The following is a 19,325-nucleotide window of genomic DNA, read 5'->3' on the forward strand; positions in this document are numbered from 1 at the left end:
CAATTTTATACTGTCTTGAAATTTGGTAAGTACTTTTTGTCTCAGGAATAATTTTGGAGCTATTGCATACTTTTTTCCCAGAGCTTAAATTCTTTCAGCTTAATGAATCAAGAATTTTGAAGGATTAAGTAATTTTTCTTCAGATCTGTCATTGTATCTTGTAATTGTGTCTTAATCTTGTAATTGTGTCTTAAGCCACTGCCTAGAGTTGAAGAGGTGGAGTTTGCTGGGTACAGTTGGGTGGTGCTCTGGCAGAGCTCAGGGTTTTGCGTGATCCCTTCTCACAGTTCCTCTAGTGCCACTGTAGACAATCCCTATTTTATTTACTTTATTCAACAACAGTGCCAGCTTTTTGGCTCCATTGTATCAGGTTTGGTTCTACTATTTACAGTGTTGCTTGAAGATCCCAGTTCAGGTCTAAGGGTAGGTGTTCAAATATATGGTATTATTTTAGTAGATAATTTTGCTGACTGGTGAGACCAGTACTGCCTTGAGGGTGTAGAGTTTAGTCGAACTAGCACTGTTCCTGCGTGTGCTTCTGATCATAGACATATGCTTGCCTTCCGGTAAGAGGAGGAGCAGAATGAACAGCCGAAGGCGTGAAAGAGTAAATTTTCTGCAGATTAAAAAACCCAGTTGGATACAAAGTACAGAAGTGGGTAATTGCAGCAGGATAAGGAATGCCAGGAACATAAAATGTTACCTAGCTGAGAAAGATCACAAGCAACAAAGTTCAGTGCAACAAGAAAGTCTAGCAAGAAAAAAAAAAGAGCAGGCAGAAGCTAGGACTGAGACTTCCTGTGGACTATATCCAAAAACGGCAAGAGAAAAGGTATTTGAGTATGGGATTTACTGAAGTTTGGATAACATAATTTAAAACACCAAATGTAATAGGCCCCACTGATCAGTGGACAAAAAATTCTTTTGAGGAAAGATGGACAGACCCAATGTAACCAGCATCAGGTATGTAACTTTGGAGGAGTAGAGCGTGGTGTTAAACGTCTTTACTTTGTTTAAACAGCAGTATGTTTAAAACAGAAGAAAAATCTTACCAGAAAAAAAATTAATTTGATGAAAAGGCAAGTTGAAAGTTGAAGTTGAAATTTGAAGTTGAAAGTTACTAACACACACCTGCTATTTTCATTTTGCAAAGTTGCAAATATCAAGCCAGTTCTCAGCAGCAAGAAAACTGTTCAAAAATCCTCACTTGTTGAAATGTTAATTTTGCTAGATTCTTCTGTTCTCTTAGATAACATGTCCCAAACATATTCTACACTTGCATCACAGACCTAGCAGTCTGGATAAAATTTGTGGAGCTGGAACATCACAATTACTCTGAGTAACTGGAGCATGGAATACAGATCAGATTGAGTCAGAAAACTCTTTGTGCCTCCCCCACTTTGGTGTATCCCTGAGCCTGCAAGTGTGCAGGCTGATGTCATACACCGAGCAGCAGTCCCCGGGAGAAGAGCTTGACTGGGAAGTTTAGCCCTAGGAAATTCAGAGCTGCAGTTGAGGGGTTGCTGAGCTAAGCTGTGTCACGACGCTCTCAAAATGCGGTGCCTGTGTGCAGTCCTCAGACCCCTCAGCAGTGATAGCTCGTGCTCCATCTATTACAAACAGAGACCTCCTTCAGAAGCGTAAGTTGTGATTTTAAATGTGTACATTTTTAGTTCCTGGATCTGCTTTCCTCAAGGTTCAATGGCTTTATTTTTTTTCCTTCTATTACTTATAGGCACATCTGAACTTTTTCTTCCCCCTTCCAGTGTGATTTGCAGCTTTTGAGGCAGCTGTTCTAAGAAAGATTTGAATTAATTCGTAGGGCTTAAAGACACTTTTCATGGTGACCTTTAAAATATCTCAAGCTGTGAACCAACTCTAGTCTGGAGTGGGGAAAATTCTTCAGCTTGAGATTTCAGAATAAATGAAGCACAGCACTTTTGTGTGCTTCTCTACATTTTATTGTGTAAAGGGATGCAAGTAGGGAATTAAAGTCTCATCTGCCTCTTTTTGAAAAGCTACTTGCTTAGGCAGTTGTGACTGAGTTGATGATTTCACTGTTCAAAAGATTTTTCCTGTTCAGCTAAATGATAGTTTTTTATTAAAACACACTCTTAGCTGTGGGCTGGAGCTTCATTTAGCATTTACTGCCTAGGAGACTGTGGTACTTGCAGGCATGAATTGAAAGTGTGACATGAAAGAGCCATTGTCTTTGGCAAAGCAGCTGATACAGACTTTTTTTATGTTGCAAATAATTAAAAAATGGTTGTGAGCTGTCGTGTTCGAACATTATTTTAACCCACTCATGTTTTTGAAAGTAAAAGTAAATCCTTCCATTATGTCCTGTACTCTATTTGTCTTTTGTTACTAAATAGAAGATATTCACTTTGAACTCAAAGTAACATCCACATTTTGATGGATATTTTATGTCCACCAAGCTGCAGAGGTGCCAGGTTGGTATAGCATGAATAGAATGCTACGGTGGTCTGCATGACGGAACTCCCGAGACAAAATTTTGGGTACTGTTGGATTAAAGGAGTGTGTGCCTGTGTTCAGACTAGAGTTTGAACAAGCAGGCATGTCAAAACTTGTCAGAGGAAAGGGTAGAAGTGTATGAAAGAAAACATTGTCCTCTTGGGACTGTTGGGAGGAAAACTACGTCATTCAGTTTTAATTACACCTATTAACACTGCTCCCTGTTAAAGGCTTCCTGATGATGCCATTGCTAAGCCTGTTTTTCAGGACTTTGTGTACATTTCAAGTGAGCTGAGGTTTAAACTTGCTCCATGGATTCCTATACTACGATTAAGTAAAAAAATGTGATGATCCAACACCAAGTGTCACTTGAGCAGAGAATGGCATAACCACAGATTGTGTTTAGATAAAGGGAATGCAGAGTAGACAGTGAAAGCAAGATAACACCGAGTTTTTATTTCAGGTTTCCAAGAAGTCAATTTTAATTCAAGCTATTTTCCACTGTTTTTTTACACGTCTCTTTCATAATGCTCAAGTGAAAGAAATGGAGAAACGATAATGAAAATTAAAAATGTGAATATGGGTGAAATGGTAACCGAAGTTTCTCCTATGCTAAAAGTATTAAAATAAAAGAAAATGGGGAGGAGGAAGTGCAAGCATTGTCTTGAGTGGATAGCTCAGCAAGTACTATTTGTATAATGCATTTGTATGCACCCGACAGTATGGAGATGGCCAAAGTAATTAGGAATGGAGGGTTTTGCCCCTTAGCAGTCTAAGAGCAAAAATGAGGACTGTTCATAGCAATGTTAAATTGAGTGTACTGTGGAGTTTGAGATTGGCACATCCAATGTGGAAAACACAGCTTTGTAGGGGAGAAAGAGAACCTGTGTAATACACTTATGGATTGAGCTGCCTGAAATGGGGAAGAGTTGTAGATATTGTAAAAGGGCAAGGGTGGTAGAATGAGGCAGCAGGGGCTGTGTCTGACTGAAGCAAACAAAATGCAAAGAATTAGTTTAAACAGCTATTTCCTCTTGGTTCTTGTAGGAAATGTCTTTAACGTTAAGAAGATGAGGTATCAAGTACTGTGTAGCTTTATGTTAATGCCAGGCTTTATGATGCTGAAATGGGTGGGGGTGATTACAGGTGCAAGGAATGGATAAAACAGAAAAGCAATGACTTGCACTTGATCATTGTCATATACCTAGGGAATTGAAATTTAAACCAATAACTGCATTCTGGCAGAAGGGCTTTCCCAGGTGAACTTTGGTAAAGCTTCCTGTGTAAACTGGGTGTCACACTGTCATTACTGGAAACGGTTTCTTTCCTCTTAACTGAATCACGAGGAGAGGAGGTGCCACCACACTGTAGCCACATGCACGATGTTCAGTGAATTAGCCTGAATACTTGACCTCGAAGTATCTGGTAACACCATAAACCCAAGACACAGTTACGAGTCAAAATCTTTAGTCTTTGTTTAGGGTGCCATTTGAGTCAGCTGTCAGGTTCTGAAGTGATATGATTTGATGCTGAACAAGGGCTGTGATTAAGGAGGCTTTAGGCAAAGTAGGTCTTCAGCCTCTAGGTATTCAGTGCTGGTCAGCTTTACTTAGTTTTAAATTTAAGCTCAAAAAGTACTTGGCTTCAACTGTGCATTATTATAACTCTTCATGTAAAGTATTGTAGAAAGTTTTTCAAGGTGTTTTAATTTTGGCTAAAACCTGTTTATGTCACAAGCTGATTTAGAAGGCCTGAAGCTGCTGATATATCCTGCTTAAGAGGGTTGCAGGGTCTTTCCCAAGTGTGCCCAGCCCTTCTCTTTGCATTTTTTAAATGCACAGCAGATGTTGAGAAATCCCTCATCCTCTTTCTCCACTCTAGTTAAATGCAGCTGAAATGGCACAAATGCTGAGGAGAGCCTGGGCCTCCTTAAAATGGGGACAGAAAGCTCTTGAAAGAGATGATATAAAATGATGATGGACCTGACAATTCAGAAACAGTGCTGGATATACATAAGCAAGGAGGTAGTGCAAGTAAATTCCAGTTAACTAATCTGAAGACAAGTAAACTTGGAGTAAACTGTATGGAAAAGTACCTTCTTTTTTGTGAACTGGGAAAAACTTTGGTCTCTGTGAGGTGAATGATCCAGGTGGGATGGTGGGTAGGGCACTTGTATTGGGATGGGAAGGTCGCAGTTTGGAGAACTGTAGAATTGTTTAGACTGAAAAGACTTTTAAGATAGGATTCAACTGTTAATCCAGCACTGCTAAGTCCACCACTAAACCATGCCCCTAAGCACCATGTTTGTGTTCTTGTTCTGTTGTCATCATCTATTTGGACAAATGGCATTAATAAGCAATGTCACTTGTTCTAAAATGGAAAGGATTATGTGTTTGTCTTGAATGCAGCAAGGCATTACAATTTTAATAAACGACTTTCTGTATTTCTTTTATTTAGATTTTTGCCTTTAGAATTCTGTGTTCTTTGGCAACCTGTACTTTATGAAGCTTGGCAATCAGCCCAGATGCTGCCATATCTTCCATTCTGAATGGAGAGGGCTCATTTTGTTCTTGGTAATTTAAACTCTTGAAAAGCTAGTCCTCCTCCACCATAGTCATCTAAAATCTCTGCATTATAAGCAGAAGATGTAGGTATTTTATGTCCTTGATAGCAAAGGGGGCTGAAATTCTGAGATCTGGTGTTTTAAGTCAGTTGCTGTAAAAGTTGAGGGGCTGGGCCAGTTCTGAATTATTCATATACCAAAAAATATCTGGAGAGGGGAAGTAGCAATTCATGATACATGGAGAGAATGGATTTCTTACAGTGGCTGTGCTGTGAAAAGAAGTGTGTTGTACAAGTCCACACTTAATGAAACCCTAGCTCATTAGAGAATAGGCTGCACAGTGACTATTTCTACCATTTGTATGGATGCTGGTCATTTTTTTGCATTAACACCTTGAGTGTGATATGAAGTCATTAAACATGTAAGTGTGGGAATGAAAAAACTTCTGAAATGTTCTGTCTTCTCATTAGTGTCTGACACCATAAAAATACCTATTTTTTAATTATATATGAAGCATTTGACTCTTGCTTGTGTATTACTTGTGTAAACCACCTTTAACGTCATATGCAATTTTACTAGAAAAAAGAGCTGAGTAATAAAATACGGCTTTATTCTGTAATTGTTGCTAGAATGTGCAACATTAGGAGCTGTCTTTGAGCACTGGTTGTCTAGAACAGTAGATTTGATCCTATGTATGTTTTTCCCTGGTTGGACCCCAAATCTGCACATGGCTTTGTTCCTGTATTTTATTTGATACACAAACTGGTCACTTAAGCACTTAAGTTGTACTTGAATTAATTTTTTATTTGGCTTCCTGTTTTATTGGCATCTTTGTTGCAGGTGAAAGACTGAATCGTGAATCCAAATGTAATTTATTTGTTTTGATAATTTAATCTTAATTTGCTTAAATATCTTGTGTACACAGTGAGGAACTGGGAGAATTCATGGAGATGAAAGGTGCAAACAGCCCTGGGATCCTTGTACTGACCACGGGCCTCAGCAAACCTTTTATGCGTCTGGATAAATACCCCACCTTACTCAAAGAGCTTGAAAGGCACATGGAGGTATATCTTATCAGCATTTATGTTCCAGCTTAGTGATGATTTGACAACAATTATTTTAAAGGTACATGTCAAACATGATAGGACCCAAAATTGCATTTGTTTGCTCTTCCATCAGCCTTCTAAACTATAGGCTGCAGTGGTTTATGTAAAAGTCAGTGCAGTAAAATTTCCTATAAAAGCTAAACATTTAAAGTAAAACTATCCGGAGAAGCTAATCATCATTCCTAGAATAGTCTTGCCAGGGTCTCTAGTTGACTTGATATTGAATGTGTCAACTGCACACTACTTAAGGTCACTTGTAGAAGGAGTGCTGCTTTTCACCTTAGCACGTTGAACACATTGGCAAAATAGTCCCACTGACTGCTAATGAGCACTGTCCAAAAGTGATCTTGACAGGATGAGGAGGTGTTTGAGGACCTTCTCTTTTCACCTTTGCATTTTACAGGTTAGATGTTTGGAGTGGGAAAAAAAAAGAGAGAAATAGAAAGTGTGAGGGTTTTGCCACAGATTGGGTTGTCAGCCAGTAACAGCAGAAGTGCTAGTTAGTTTGTAGGGAATCACCTTTGTGACAGAGCTAACCTGCTAAACAAAACCCTATAAATACTTTCCTCTAAGGATTTCAAAATCTATCCACTAGGTCTTGTAAAACTTCTTTGGCTCTAATTTAAGTATAACCAGGATTGTGCTAAGTAACTGCAGTTTTACAAGCTAGACCCACCAGTGTTTAATATAAGAAGGCCATGAAAAGACCAGATCAGTGTACAACTTCAATTTTGCAGAATTGTTTATTCGTCTTTAGTTAAGCCTCTGACACTTTTTAAAATTAATTGTGCTAGAACTGAATTTTTATGTATGTTTTCTCCATTGTTTTTAGGATTATCATCCGGATCGTCCAGATATTCAAAAATCCATGACTGCCTTCAAAAATCTTTCTGTAAGAGTGATAAAAGAATAGGTTATATATTTTAAGTATGTTTTCTAATTACATTTCCCTCTATTGCTTAAAAAAAGTGAAGCTTTTTCATAAATATGGAACTAAATATGTAATTAATAAATTTTTAAAAGCCTGGAAATCAATGCTGTATGCGGGCAGAGCTAAGGATGGTAATTTGCTGAGGAGTTGTAGTAAGTAGACTATTGGTGTAAGAGTTGTGCAAAGTATTCTGCACCTCTTTGTCTGCCCTCTCATCATACTTTATCTCCCTTTCCACTAGTGCTTGCATGACTAGTGTCCTGAAGAAGGGCTTCTTTACAGCTAATGAGTACATGTTCTGATTTTTTTTTCCTACATGCATTCCTTCTCAGGGAATGGTGTTGGATTTGAGAGAGGTTGAAGAGGAAAGTAGTGCTAGTGAAGTTCAGAAGATGTAAAACTTCTAGTAATAATTGGAACAGGAAGCCTAATTTGAACAGATAAGCTGTCTGCTACCATCTTTACAAAAAAAAAAAGAAAAAGTAAAACTATGCCTCAACTGCAACATGCAATGATTAATGCAGTCTCAGTTACAATAAACTTAATGTGTTGTGCTTCCTGTTAGGAATGTGTGCTGATGATAACGTGACATTTTAAAATTTTTTAAACCAGAAATTTAGTCTTATCAGTGTTCAGAAGAGGTTTGTCTATTACATCCTGTTGGGTGCTATACAAAGAAGAGGAAACAATTCTGTTGAGAAAAATTCAAATGAATAGGAGTAGAGCAGGTTGGAGTTATTTAATAAAAGTAATAACACAAGGTTATAAACACTCTTGGTTTGCATATCTTTTTACTGAAAGATGTTTTGTTGAACACACAGAGAGTGTGCCCTTATCTCTGATACCTGGCTCTGACATCCAAGAAAACATTGAATTTCATATAACACCATGAAAACAACTGTTAAAGTTAATTTTTTGACAGCTGTGTTACTCTTTGCTGTTGAGTATGTCCATTTTTGCTTAGTCATACCAGGATTTGAAATATAAAGGAGAAATTTGAGTAACAGAGCTATGACTGAATTTGGAAGGGTAATTGAAGTCAGTGTATAGAAAAACCATAATATTTAGGTTAGTAAAAATAGTTCATAAAAAACATTGGTAATAGTCATTGAAATGAAAGTGTTTCAAGTAAGGTGCTGTCTTCTGTGTATCGCAAGCACAGCAGTAAATACAACTGTAGTGGTGTTTCTAAGGGTATTTCTACCCTTAACCCTTCCAAATAGGTAGAGTTTATAGAGATGATATTTTTCCCTATGTTTGTTAGGCACAATGTCAAGAAGTAAGGAAACGGAAAGAACTTGAACTGCAAATACTGACAGAAGCTATTCGTTGTTGGGAGGGAGAGGATATCAAAACACTTGGCAATGTGATTTACATGTCCCAAGTCATGATTCAGTGTGCTGGAAGTGAGGTAATGTCCTTCTCATCTTTCCTGTCTTTCTTCCAATTTTGAATTAAATTCATTATGATCATTATATAACAGAAATAAAGAGAGTGCTTCAGAGATGGTAATCTAAGCTGGAGTCTTTCTCTGTTGATTTAAGGCATTTTTTTACAAAACCTGTAATAAAATTCCTTGAAGATGGATGGTCTCATCTCTAAAATTTACTGAAAAGTGACTGAATACAGTAGTTATAAACATTGTAAGATGATTTTTGCAGAACTTTTTTCGAAGGGCATAATTAAACAAGATTTTCCATGTGTTCTTATGTTACAAGATCATTGTGCATAGCAGTTATTACAGTGTGTTTTAAATAGCAAAAGGTTTAAAGTTGTATGTTGTAAGGTGTCTGAGACAAACTTTTTTTGGCTGTTATGGGCACATTACTCGAGTAGTAAATTTTGAAATACAAGCTTGAGTACCAGATGATCTTTGAGAAATAGAATAAGACAATACATTAGAAAGTTAAAAGTGACAAAGTTGAGGGATTTTTTTTTTCCTAACCAAGGAAGCAAATAAAATATAAAGAAAAACTTGTAAAACCAGAAGTAATGTTAAAATAATCTTAAAAGCAAGTGCTAACAGAAAGGCACCTTTATACAGGTTATTGACATCTTTTTATTACGTGTTGTTCTCCTGAAAAATCAGTGAGGCTTTGAACCTGCTTTTGATTTGCAACCTCATTCAGTCCATTTCCTCTCTTAGAACAAAGAGGTCCATAAATATGAAGAAAAAGGGAAATGTTTATGCAACTGAATATTTAGAAGTTAGTCACTTGATATCTTTCTCTCAGATATTTTGTTAGGTGGTAAAGTAAATAAATATGATTCAGTAGAGCTGATAGTGCATCTTCTGCAGTCATGTCTCTTTTTGAAGCCAGCAAAACAGATCACCCTCCCCACTCTCATCATGAGGTAAAATGTCAAATGCAATAGACTTCTGGAAATTTCTGTTTAGCATTTCAGCTTTCTGGTGAGATACAGGACAGCTTAATTTGTGCAACACCAACTGTGGTTTTGTCTTTCTTAAAGTGATATAGACACTTGCAAATGTTTACTTCAAAACATTAAAACTGCTAAGGACTTGTAATTTTGCAAAGATGATTGAAATTAGGATAGTGGCTTTGTTAGTGGATATACTTATTTTGCCATTAAAATGCTTCTCCCTTTTGTTGTCTATAGCAGTAGATTCAGAGTAAACTTATTCTTCCTTCCATAAAAATACCCCAAAACAAAGCCACAATGGATAACTTCATACATGAAACCAGCAAATTATAACCGGAATGAAGTAATGAGTGCTTTTGTTGTGACTATAGTAATCATTGCTTTGCTCTTGCCTACTTACGGGTATAATCCAGTAAAATGGGTAAAATCTCATCTCCAATTTGAGAGACCAGAGTCTCTATACAACTGTAACAGTATCCATCTAAATTATAGGAAGAAATAGATCCAGTATGTAATTTTGGTTGTACTGAAATTGGCCGAAGTTGTTATCATATTAAACGTGGTCAGTATTTCACCCAGACTGTACAATTCCTGTTTTAAAATAGAAGGCTGTACTCTTCTGGAAAAAATATAGGCATGTTTTAGTAGCACTTTTAAAATAGCAAATAAGTAATTTTGTCTTCTTTCCTTTTTTTCCCCCCCTTTCTTATTTTTCTAAATACAATGGAGAGGTAGTTTTGCACTGAGAAAATATTTGTGGAGTAATCATCCAGTTATAATGGTTATAGCTTTTAGTGATAGAAAAATGGGAAAGGCGTCTTGTGATGGTGTATTTACTTTTTAATTTTCTTTTTTTAACAAGGAAAAGAATGAAAGGTATCTTCTTCTCTTCCCTAACATTTTGCTAATGTTGTCTGCCAGCCCAAGAATGAGTGGGTTTATCTACCAGGTAAAGTAATACGTTTATTTATATGTAAAAACATGTTGGGGTTGTGTTCTTTCCAAATGATATTTCATAGGAAACTTGGAAGGATGATTAAACTTTTTCATTTATAAAGATAAAAGGTAATATCTGCAATAAGAAAAGTGGTCATTTGTCTTATAAAATTGTGGCCTAGAAGCCCAGGGTTTGATTTTCTTAGTAGCTGTGGGGTATTTTTTAACTGATTTTTTAGCTGATGAGAGGAAGTATTGGTAGCTTTTTAGATCTGTGTGGGGAAACCAGTGTTTCTGCATAGGTTTGTTAGTGCTCTTTGACTGCTGCTTGAGATTTAACAAAATTGCACAGCCCCCTTAAGCTTTTGTCAGTATGAATTAGGCTGTTCCCATCAATTTGTTTAGACGCATCCACATTAGTGTTTTATCTTGGAATCAGTGGCACGCTTTTAAAATTAATCTTTTAGTTTTTTCTGTTTAATGAGTACTGAGTCACAGAGTAGAAGTTGTTTTGGGGCTCACATACTAGATTGTCTCTGGCTGACGTTGAAGTGGAAGGCATGCTCCAATGTATGCCCATCTCTTGAATGCAAAATTCTTTATTTCTTCTCAACCTCATGTGTGATAGTCCCATTACTGAGGGTGTCTCAGATTTTGATGACTGTGTTCACAGCAAGGTGAAATTATTCCATCACTGTGTCTGAGACAGTTGCTCAGAGCCCATGTCTAGAGTGCAAAACATGGGCCTCCTGGATGTTTTTTCTGAGGTTCACATCTCGGAACAGGGATGGATATGGGCAGGTCATGATGCAGTTCCCTCAGCCATTCTCAGGGAAATTATGCCACTGGAGGCATCACCCAGCATAACACCTTCCCTGCATTTCTGAATAGCCCAGTTGTGGTCAGGCTTCAGATTATCTGGTTGATAGAGCTGATATCTACCACGTGAGCTAATGGGAAGAACTTTTACCAGTGGCAAGCTGAAGTCACAAGGAGCAAGTACCATACTTCTTAGGAGGGCTGCACAATTGTTTGTTAAAAGAAGGGAAATACAAATGATTCACAAGTTCACTTCAGTTTGGTTTTGATGACTTTGTACTTTTTCTTGCCACATGGCTCAGGTGATCTCTGTCACCAGTGTACCCCTATATTGCCTCCCCACCTGTGTCAGCAGATTTTGCACATCTCTCTTGTAGTGGTTGTATGCTGTGTTATTAATGAACCAGCAAACATGGGGAAGAAAGGGAAAAGAGCAAATTTTAGCTGCATTGTGTAGTTCATATGGCCACAATGTTTCCTTCAGTGGGGAAGCTGCCACAAGAGAAGTCCTTCTTTCTCTTTGGTATTTGGGCCTGAGCATGCTCTGTGCCTACAGAATACCAAATGATTTTTCACTTTCAAGCTTCTAAGAAACCTTTGTCCATTCTGCTGTCATTAGGAGAGAGGAAAACATAAAGTTGATTTTTATTCTTTTTGCTTGAAGCCAAAATTCCACAGTACACAGTATTTATGCTTTTGCCAGTATTTGCTGAATAGTGTTTCTGTGCAGGAGAATACTGGATCTGTCTTAAAGAACTTTTATTGAAGTTTCATTTTCGGTAAAGCCTTTCATCCCAAAAATACTCAATTTTATTAATTCTTCTGTGTTTCTAAAGGGTCAAAAAGTTATCCTAAACTGACTTTTTTTTCCTGCTTGACTAGGTTTAAAATAGGATCTTCTGCAAAATTAGCATGTTCTTCTGAAGAAAATTTACAAACATGAAGGTGTTCACTGCTTTCTTTTTTCCCCTCAAAGTATTTCCATGAGGGAATTTAGTAGTGACATTATTAGAGAGATAAATCTTCAGTAAATTATTGATGCATTTATTTAGTGAAATACTCCTTTATAAATTCACTTGTTCTACACACCTTATTCTGGGAGCTAATCAAACAGTTTGCAAACAAATGTGCTTAAAGAGGAGTCACTATTGCCTCCAGTCATGTAATATGGATGATCCTGAAGGTCTCAGTTTCAAGAACCTGAGACTGAGGAATGATGACTATTGTATTTGTATGGATTTTGTAGCCAGAATAGGTATCAGCTAAACTTACTGATATCAAAGATGTCATTTGCAGAAGTTGGACATACTAAAAACTGTGAGATGTTTATATGGATTTTTGAATGTTTTTAAACCCATCAGGGTATGTGTCAATTTACTATGAATGTCTTTTTTCAGAGGTTAGTGTTTTCTTGAATTGGTAATGTTTTTGTGTTTTGTATTTAATGTCAATGTTGCTGTCTCTTTTTTTTTAAGGGAAAACTGCCTATGACGGGAATGACTATTACAAAGCTAGAAGACAGTGAAAACCATAAAAATGCATTTGAAATATCAGGTATTGCCCATTTGTATTTTTATTTACCAGTTATTCCAGGATATACTGTTTCACACAACAAGTGCTCAGTCCGATCAGAGGAAAACCACTTTTTCACTGTGAGGCTGACCAAGCACTGGCACAAGGGTGCCTGGGGAAATGGCTGTCCTTGGAGGTACTGGAAATGTACTGGAAAGCTCCCTGGCCATGGTCCCAGGCAACCAGCTCCAGGTGTCTGTGCTTGAGCAGTGGGGAGTGTGACCCTCAGAGGTGCCTTACAGCCTCAGCCATCCTGTGATTATACCAACTTTGTAACACAGCTACCCAGGCCTCACTGGAAGGGTGCTTTTTACTACTTCTCTTAAGCAGTTAAGGAGCTCTTTGCATGGGATTCATCCTGGAATTTCTGTATCTTGATGGAGGCAGTAGCTTTTGGAGAGGATTTTTTGTGATGAAGCAGTTCAAAGTACACTACTTACTTAAAGAATGGGAATTTGAGAGGCTCTGGAAGAGCTTTGAGCAAGGGTTTTCTTCTAGAAATTTTCCACGTCTTTCCTGTGAAAATGAGATGTTCCTTTAGCATCTCTGATGTTAGTGATTGTTGCCACTATGTTTATATTGGGTAATTTCTATCTGTTTAATCTTTATTTCATTATGGATGTCCTGAGACAATTTAAAGGACAGTGTAGGGTCCCCATGGTGGAGTTTTGTATCTTCATTCATTTCCTGGATCAGTTCTACCTCCAAGCAGGTTGCATTTAAATAAACTAATGTTGACTGTCTGAAGTATGCATGCCATGAGTCATAAGGGAAAAAAATTGTTTATGTTGAGAAAAAAATACTTTTTTGAGATAATAGCTGTGAAGCTGACATCAACAGGAATGTGATGGGTTAAATGGTGTTAAGTGCAGAAATGAAAGTTATCTTTGGTTGAGATTACAGTCCCAAGTGACTTTTGCCTTAGCTTTAATTTTATGCCTTTTTCTGAGAGAAGATTGGTGAACTCTTATTTTATGACTTTTCCTGTGTGGTAGTGTACAGACTCAAGAATGACATTTTATAGGCTATGTGCTGGCTTTACTGGGGAAGATGGAAAAGCATCAAGCTAGTAGATGAGTCTGTCTCCTACTCTTATCATTTAATGTTGTGCTTCATTACTAGAGCCAGGGGAAAAAATTAGAGCTCCTGTGCTTGAGTAAGCAATGGAGGCAATGTGTGTTACAACCTGGAAAAGTGGGATGCTGTTGTACCGAAAATGTGTTTTAAAATTTTGCTTAGTATTGAGAGGGCATAATGTTTTCGAAAATGAGTGTCCTTTTTAATCATGTCAGGGGGACTAAATTGTTCTTTTTTCATTTCCTATGCCTTTCTGGTATCTATCACCTAGGAAATATGATTGAAAGGATATTAGTATCTTGTAACAACCAACAAGATTTGCATGAATGGGTGGATCACCTGCAGAAGCAAACCAAAGTCACAACTGTTGGGAATCCCACCATTAAACCTCACTCTGTGCCATCTCACACGGTAAGAAAGAGCTTCTGGACTGAAATGAATGAGCAGAATTAGTTGTCTGGCAGATATTGCACCATGGAAAGCCTTTTTTTTTTATAGTCATTAATAACAAGAACTGAATTTTGTCACCGTAGTTTAATAGGTAAAAAGATAATTCTGTTTTTAATTGTGTGGACAAAGAATAAAATGCTTAAAACTCAGTGTAACAGTTTAATGGGGTGAAAGAAAGTTCATTATCATTACTTTTTCTGTTTTGACCAAGTGCTTACATCACCATCTTTTAAGTATACTTAGAACAGTAGGTTGTAATTGGTGATCTACTTGACAGGCTGTGGCGAAACAGTAATTTCTTTTGAGCTCTGCATTTGAATTGTTGGATATGAATGGTTCTAAATTTAGCTCCACCCTTAGTGGTGAGAGAAGTGGGAGCAGGGCTGCTTGTAGCTGTTCTTCCTTTAATTTCTGCTCTGTCTGGGGTAGGCAAAAAAAATATATAAAATTGCAAGCTCCTTTTTTAAAAAAAATAATTTAATAAAAACAATTTAATATTTAATATAAAACATATATTATACAAAATATAATGTTTAATAAAAATAATTTTAAATTTTTCGAAGGCCAGCTGTAATAAACAGAAATGCTATAGCAAGTGGGATTATTTCACCAGTCCTTGATGACGCTGTCTCCATTATGATAATAAATATGCTTTCTTTCCTTTCCCATCCCGTTTGACAGCTTCCTTCCCACCCAGTGACTCCCTCCAGCAAGCATTCAGACAGCAAGCCAATACCACTGACTCCTGCCTACCACACTCTCCCTCATCCATCACATCATGGCACTCCACATACCACAATAAACTGGGGACCACTGGAACCTCCAAAAACGCCCAAGCCTTGGAGTCTGAGCTGCCTGCGGCCCGCACCTCCACTACGGCCTTCAGCAGCTCTTTGCTATAAAGAGGTGAGGTGCAGCAGCCAAGAAAAAAGACAAGTGTGGCTGGCCTTCAGTAGGAAGTTGTCATTTTTTTTGTGGTGGCTGTGTGTATGTGACTTTCCTTTAATTTTGTGAATCTCCGAAACAACAGGAAAAAATAAGAGTTTATCTGCAGTGCAAGATTTGTGCTGAGACTTAACAGCTATAAGAGTTCTATTTGGCTGTATCAGTTTGGCTGCACTACGCACTCATTTTGTAATTTAACTTAAAATCCTCTTATGCTTTCATGTGTAGACCAATAAATTTTCCAATGTATTAAAATTTCAATCGTCTTTATAGTGTTTAGCATGCAATAACATCCAAAACCTATCTTGAACATCTTTGGTAGGTTCTGCTCTGTCACCTTTTTACTTTATTGTTCTGTATTTTCACAGAAGATATATTGTATCCTTAAGGTAAAGGGTAGACCAGCTTATTCCTTTTGTTCTTGAAACTTAGTTTTGTTCCTGTAAGTTGTCATGACCACATTTTGAGCAGAAATGCTGCAGGTTTGTTGTGTTATTGTTTGTTTTTTTCCTGTAGATCTCTGTAAGACCAGACCTAAACTTTTACAGAATTTGCCTTTGAAGTGTATAGTACCTGCCAAGCTTCCTTGTTAGGTCCTTTTTTACTTGCTTTCCAGTAGTCAAGTGAAATGGGTTGTCTCTTGAACTGTTCAGGAGGAAGACCTGTTAATGTATTCCTGCCTCTTCCGAGCTCCCAAACAGGCTGAATGCCTTTGCAGCAGGTTTTATGTATATTTCTGTTAATAGGACAGATAAAATACTTGGTTGTGTGTATGTATAGTTGGAGGAAAGGTAGAGAGGAAATTAGCCAATTCAGGCAAATTGGACTTGGCAAAAAATATTAGTAAACTGAATTTTGGTGCTGTTAAAATGTTTTTAGTTAGTAATTCCTGTATGCGTCTTAGAAGTTAAATTCTTGAAATACTGTCTAGAAGCTCTACTGTTTTTATTTTTCCTGTACAGGATCTCAGTAAAAGCCCTAAAACCATGAAAAAGCTGCTTCCCAAACGCAAGCCAGAGCGGAAGCCGTCAGATGAGGAGTTTGCACTGAGAAAAAGTAAGAGACACTTGAACAAATATCTGCATAATACAAAGGGTGAAATTAACATCCGTTTAAATTCTCTAAGTTAGATATACAGTGTAAGCAAGTCAGCTGGTCTCCTCTCTCATGTCAGGGGAGTGGGGTAGGTATCTCCAGAGGATGGTTTGTTACATTCATCTTATGCTGTGATGGCATTAATTGCTTTGTAGAGCTTTACTGATTGCTACAGTGGATATCTCCCTGTGAAGTGCCTATTTCTGTTTGTTACAGAAGGAAGGGAGGTTAACTAGAGAGCCATGTGAAGTTCTGTGAGATAAACCTGTCTTTTAGTACTGTAAATAACAAAGTGAAGATACTGAACCACTCGAGAATACTTGGTAGCTATGTTCTCAAATTGATTTTGGTGGGAGCTTCTGTTGTCCTCAATATTGGAAAATGGTTATTGCTGATGATTTTAAGACAAGTTTCTTCCACGGTCACTCCTCCTAGGATTCAACAGTCTTCTCATCTCCTGTAAATAAAGTCATTTGCTCATGTCTGTATCTAAATAAATTGCAGATATTTAGGCTGCTTGAAGTCTGAAGAAAAATGCTGATGTAAGAGAGACTGAGTAATGCACAGAAAGAGAGAGGTCAAAATCTGGATGTTGGGAAAATTTGAAGTGGAGGGAGCATTAATGTTACCAAGCAAACACAGTATTCACTTAGTTGTCAGTGTTGCTGTAATTTTTCCTTAGAAATTTGTGCGAATGAAAAATCTGATTACTTGTATCAATAAAAAACAAGGTGTTTAATGGACAGATTTTTCCTGTAGCTTTTGCTTCTCTGTGTCTGTCCTTTGTTCATGGGCTTTTTAAGATAGAGCCTGTGCCATGATTGTTCTGTGCATGAAATGTGTTATTGTGGCAGTTTTCTCTCACAGGCTTATATAGAGTTGGAGAGAAAAAGCTTTTTCTTGGGGTGCTCTTGGTTTGTCTAAGGTGTTAGTCCTTCTAAATGTTCTGTGAATTTCATGTGGTAAAGGTTAAGGTAGTGAGTAGAATGATTCTCTGCTCATGGATGTGCAGGTGGATGTTGTAGTTCAGGATTTTTTATCCTTACAGGAAGGCATCTGTTTAGGAAAAATAAAAGTACTGTAATACTGTATCATTTGAGCTGTTGCAAAATGGAGATTCAGTAGTTGTAATGATGATGATGAAGCTGTCAGCTTGCAGGTTTAGCAACTGTTAAAGAACACAGTGGGAGGAGTTAAGGGTTATGACTTGGGGAAGGAAGGTGTCTGTAGCTTGCAAATACATTGTTCTACTCCTGATTCAATAACTTTTATTGAAAGATATTTTTTTATAGCTTTTAGTCAAAGAGTGTTTCTTACAGATTCTAGGTATTCATCTTCCTTAATCAGTATTTAGAAGCTTCTGTTAGTGTTCCTTCAACTTTCTCAACTATTTTGTGGAACTATAAATTTTTCCACTTCTATCGGACTTAAAGCATATTGATAGAGAGTTTTGTTACTTCCCTTCTCAGGAATCCAGAGGATTTATGGGCTCTGTTTTGAGAACTGCTATGTCAAATTAGTATTTCAACAGACTAAACAACTGAGATGTTTCAACCGAGTTCCCTCAAAATGCTATTTCAGAAGTGTAGTATTTGTCCTGCCACTGTAATAATATGGTGTTGCATTCTAACTACAAAATGCAATTATTTTTGTTGCCTTGAAAGAGGGATAACCCATACTTTGGAGTTCCTGCATCTCTTAAACTGTAGGAAAATTTATTGGGTCAAGATAATTTCTGCAGTAGTTAGATTGTGCCAACAAATGTTTGGAAAATTTGCTTTGTTCTGGTGATAATCACTAAACCCAACAGGATGCATTGGCTGGCAGAGAATACAACTGCATTTTGATGTCCAAGGCTGCTCAGATTCGTGTATCAGGAAATCTTCAAACCCAGTTATTTCACAGGGGAAAAGAGGAAAAATGCATTTAAAAAAACAAATTGTCTTGCACATAGACTTCTGGTTTCATCTAAACTAATAATGGTAGAGGCACCTCTGATTTCTGATTGGAATTTATTTCACTCTATTGCAAATGAACAATTTGACAGTATTTTTACTGAGTCACCCAATGAGATTTGCTGTGGAGCTTTACCTTTTGGAAAATGTTACCTTGTTAAGCTTGAATAGTTACATTTGTTCGGTAGTGCTGTCTCTGCGTTGAAGTTAGTTTAGAGTAGTCACTTTTCACAGAAATATGTCCATGATAGTGGCATCTTTCCTTCTGCGCACTGGACTGAATTTATGCTGTTAATTCTGAGTTTTATTTTGAATTATGAGCTGTTGAAAGGGGTAAATCTGATTTTATATACATATTTAGACACACATATATGCACAAATACAGTAAGTTTTCAAGATGTTTTCTGTGATTTAGTATTCTGTTTCTTGATTTATTCGATTAATTAATAGAATGGTAAGTATATTGTTACTTTTGTTCATTGGAGTTTGATTTTTAAAACGGTATGACTAAAAGAATTTTAAAAGGTTAATTTGGCTGACCTTTAGACTCAACTGAACTGTACTGATTTACAAAGGCTTTTCTATATTAAGAAACACGCCCACATTTAAATTTCTATTTTTCCCATTGATTCTAGGTACAGCTGCTTTAGAAGAAGATGCTCAAATTCTTAAAGTCATTGAAGCATATTGCACAAGTGCCAAAACACGTCAAACACTAAATTCAAGTAAGTTAGAAAGTACTGAAATGGGTAGAAATGGCTAACTAAAACACAAATAACATAGTTTGCAAAAGAGAGTGCTGTATATTCTCAGGCCTTTGCAAATAACATGTTGGACCTGCAAATAATAATAACAACCTGTTTCTGGTTTAATGTCAATGCCAGGTGTTTATGTATTGGCTGCCAAGGAGCGTGGTTAGAGACTATCATTTTTTTCAGTATTTTGAAACAATTCAAAACAACAAAAATCCAAATGTGACTATGTGTCATGGTTTAAAATCGTACTAAAGTTTCACC

At 37.1% G+C, this 19,325-nt stretch overlaps 1 protein-coding gene across 4 annotated transcripts in view; it reads left to right on the forward strand.

The window, feature by feature from the left end:
* ARHGEF7 (Rho guanine nucleotide exchange factor 7) overlaps positions 1-19,325 on the forward strand; it is a 118,589-nt gene that overhangs the window by 79,754 nt on the left and 19,510 nt on the right. For all 4 annotated transcript variants that reach the window (XM_005516598.3, XM_014250956.2, XM_014250966.2 and 1 more), the window contains 9 exons: positions 5,964-6,102; positions 6,977-7,036; positions 8,340-8,486; positions 10,323-10,409; positions 12,691-12,769; positions 14,136-14,275; positions 14,996-15,220; positions 16,222-16,315; positions 18,945-19,034. In XM_005516598.3, the coding sequence (XP_005516655.2) occupies positions 5,964-6,102; positions 6,977-7,036; positions 8,340-8,486; positions 10,323-10,409; positions 12,691-12,769; positions 14,136-14,275; positions 14,996-15,220; positions 16,222-16,315; positions 18,945-19,034 (1,061 nt within the window). The remainder of the gene's footprint in view (positions 1-5,963; positions 6,103-6,976; positions 7,037-8,339; positions 8,487-10,322; positions 10,410-12,690; positions 12,770-14,135; positions 14,276-14,995; positions 15,221-16,221; positions 16,316-18,944; positions 19,035-19,325) is intronic.

This window comes from Pseudopodoces humilis, chromosome 2 (assembly GCF_049639895.1).
Source record: "Pseudopodoces humilis isolate 2021_Gansu_Grassland_sample_001 chromosome 2, ASM4963989v1, whole genome shotgun sequence".
NCBI classification, from domain to species: Eukaryota; Metazoa; Chordata; class Aves; order Passeriformes; family Paridae; genus Pseudopodoces; species Pseudopodoces humilis.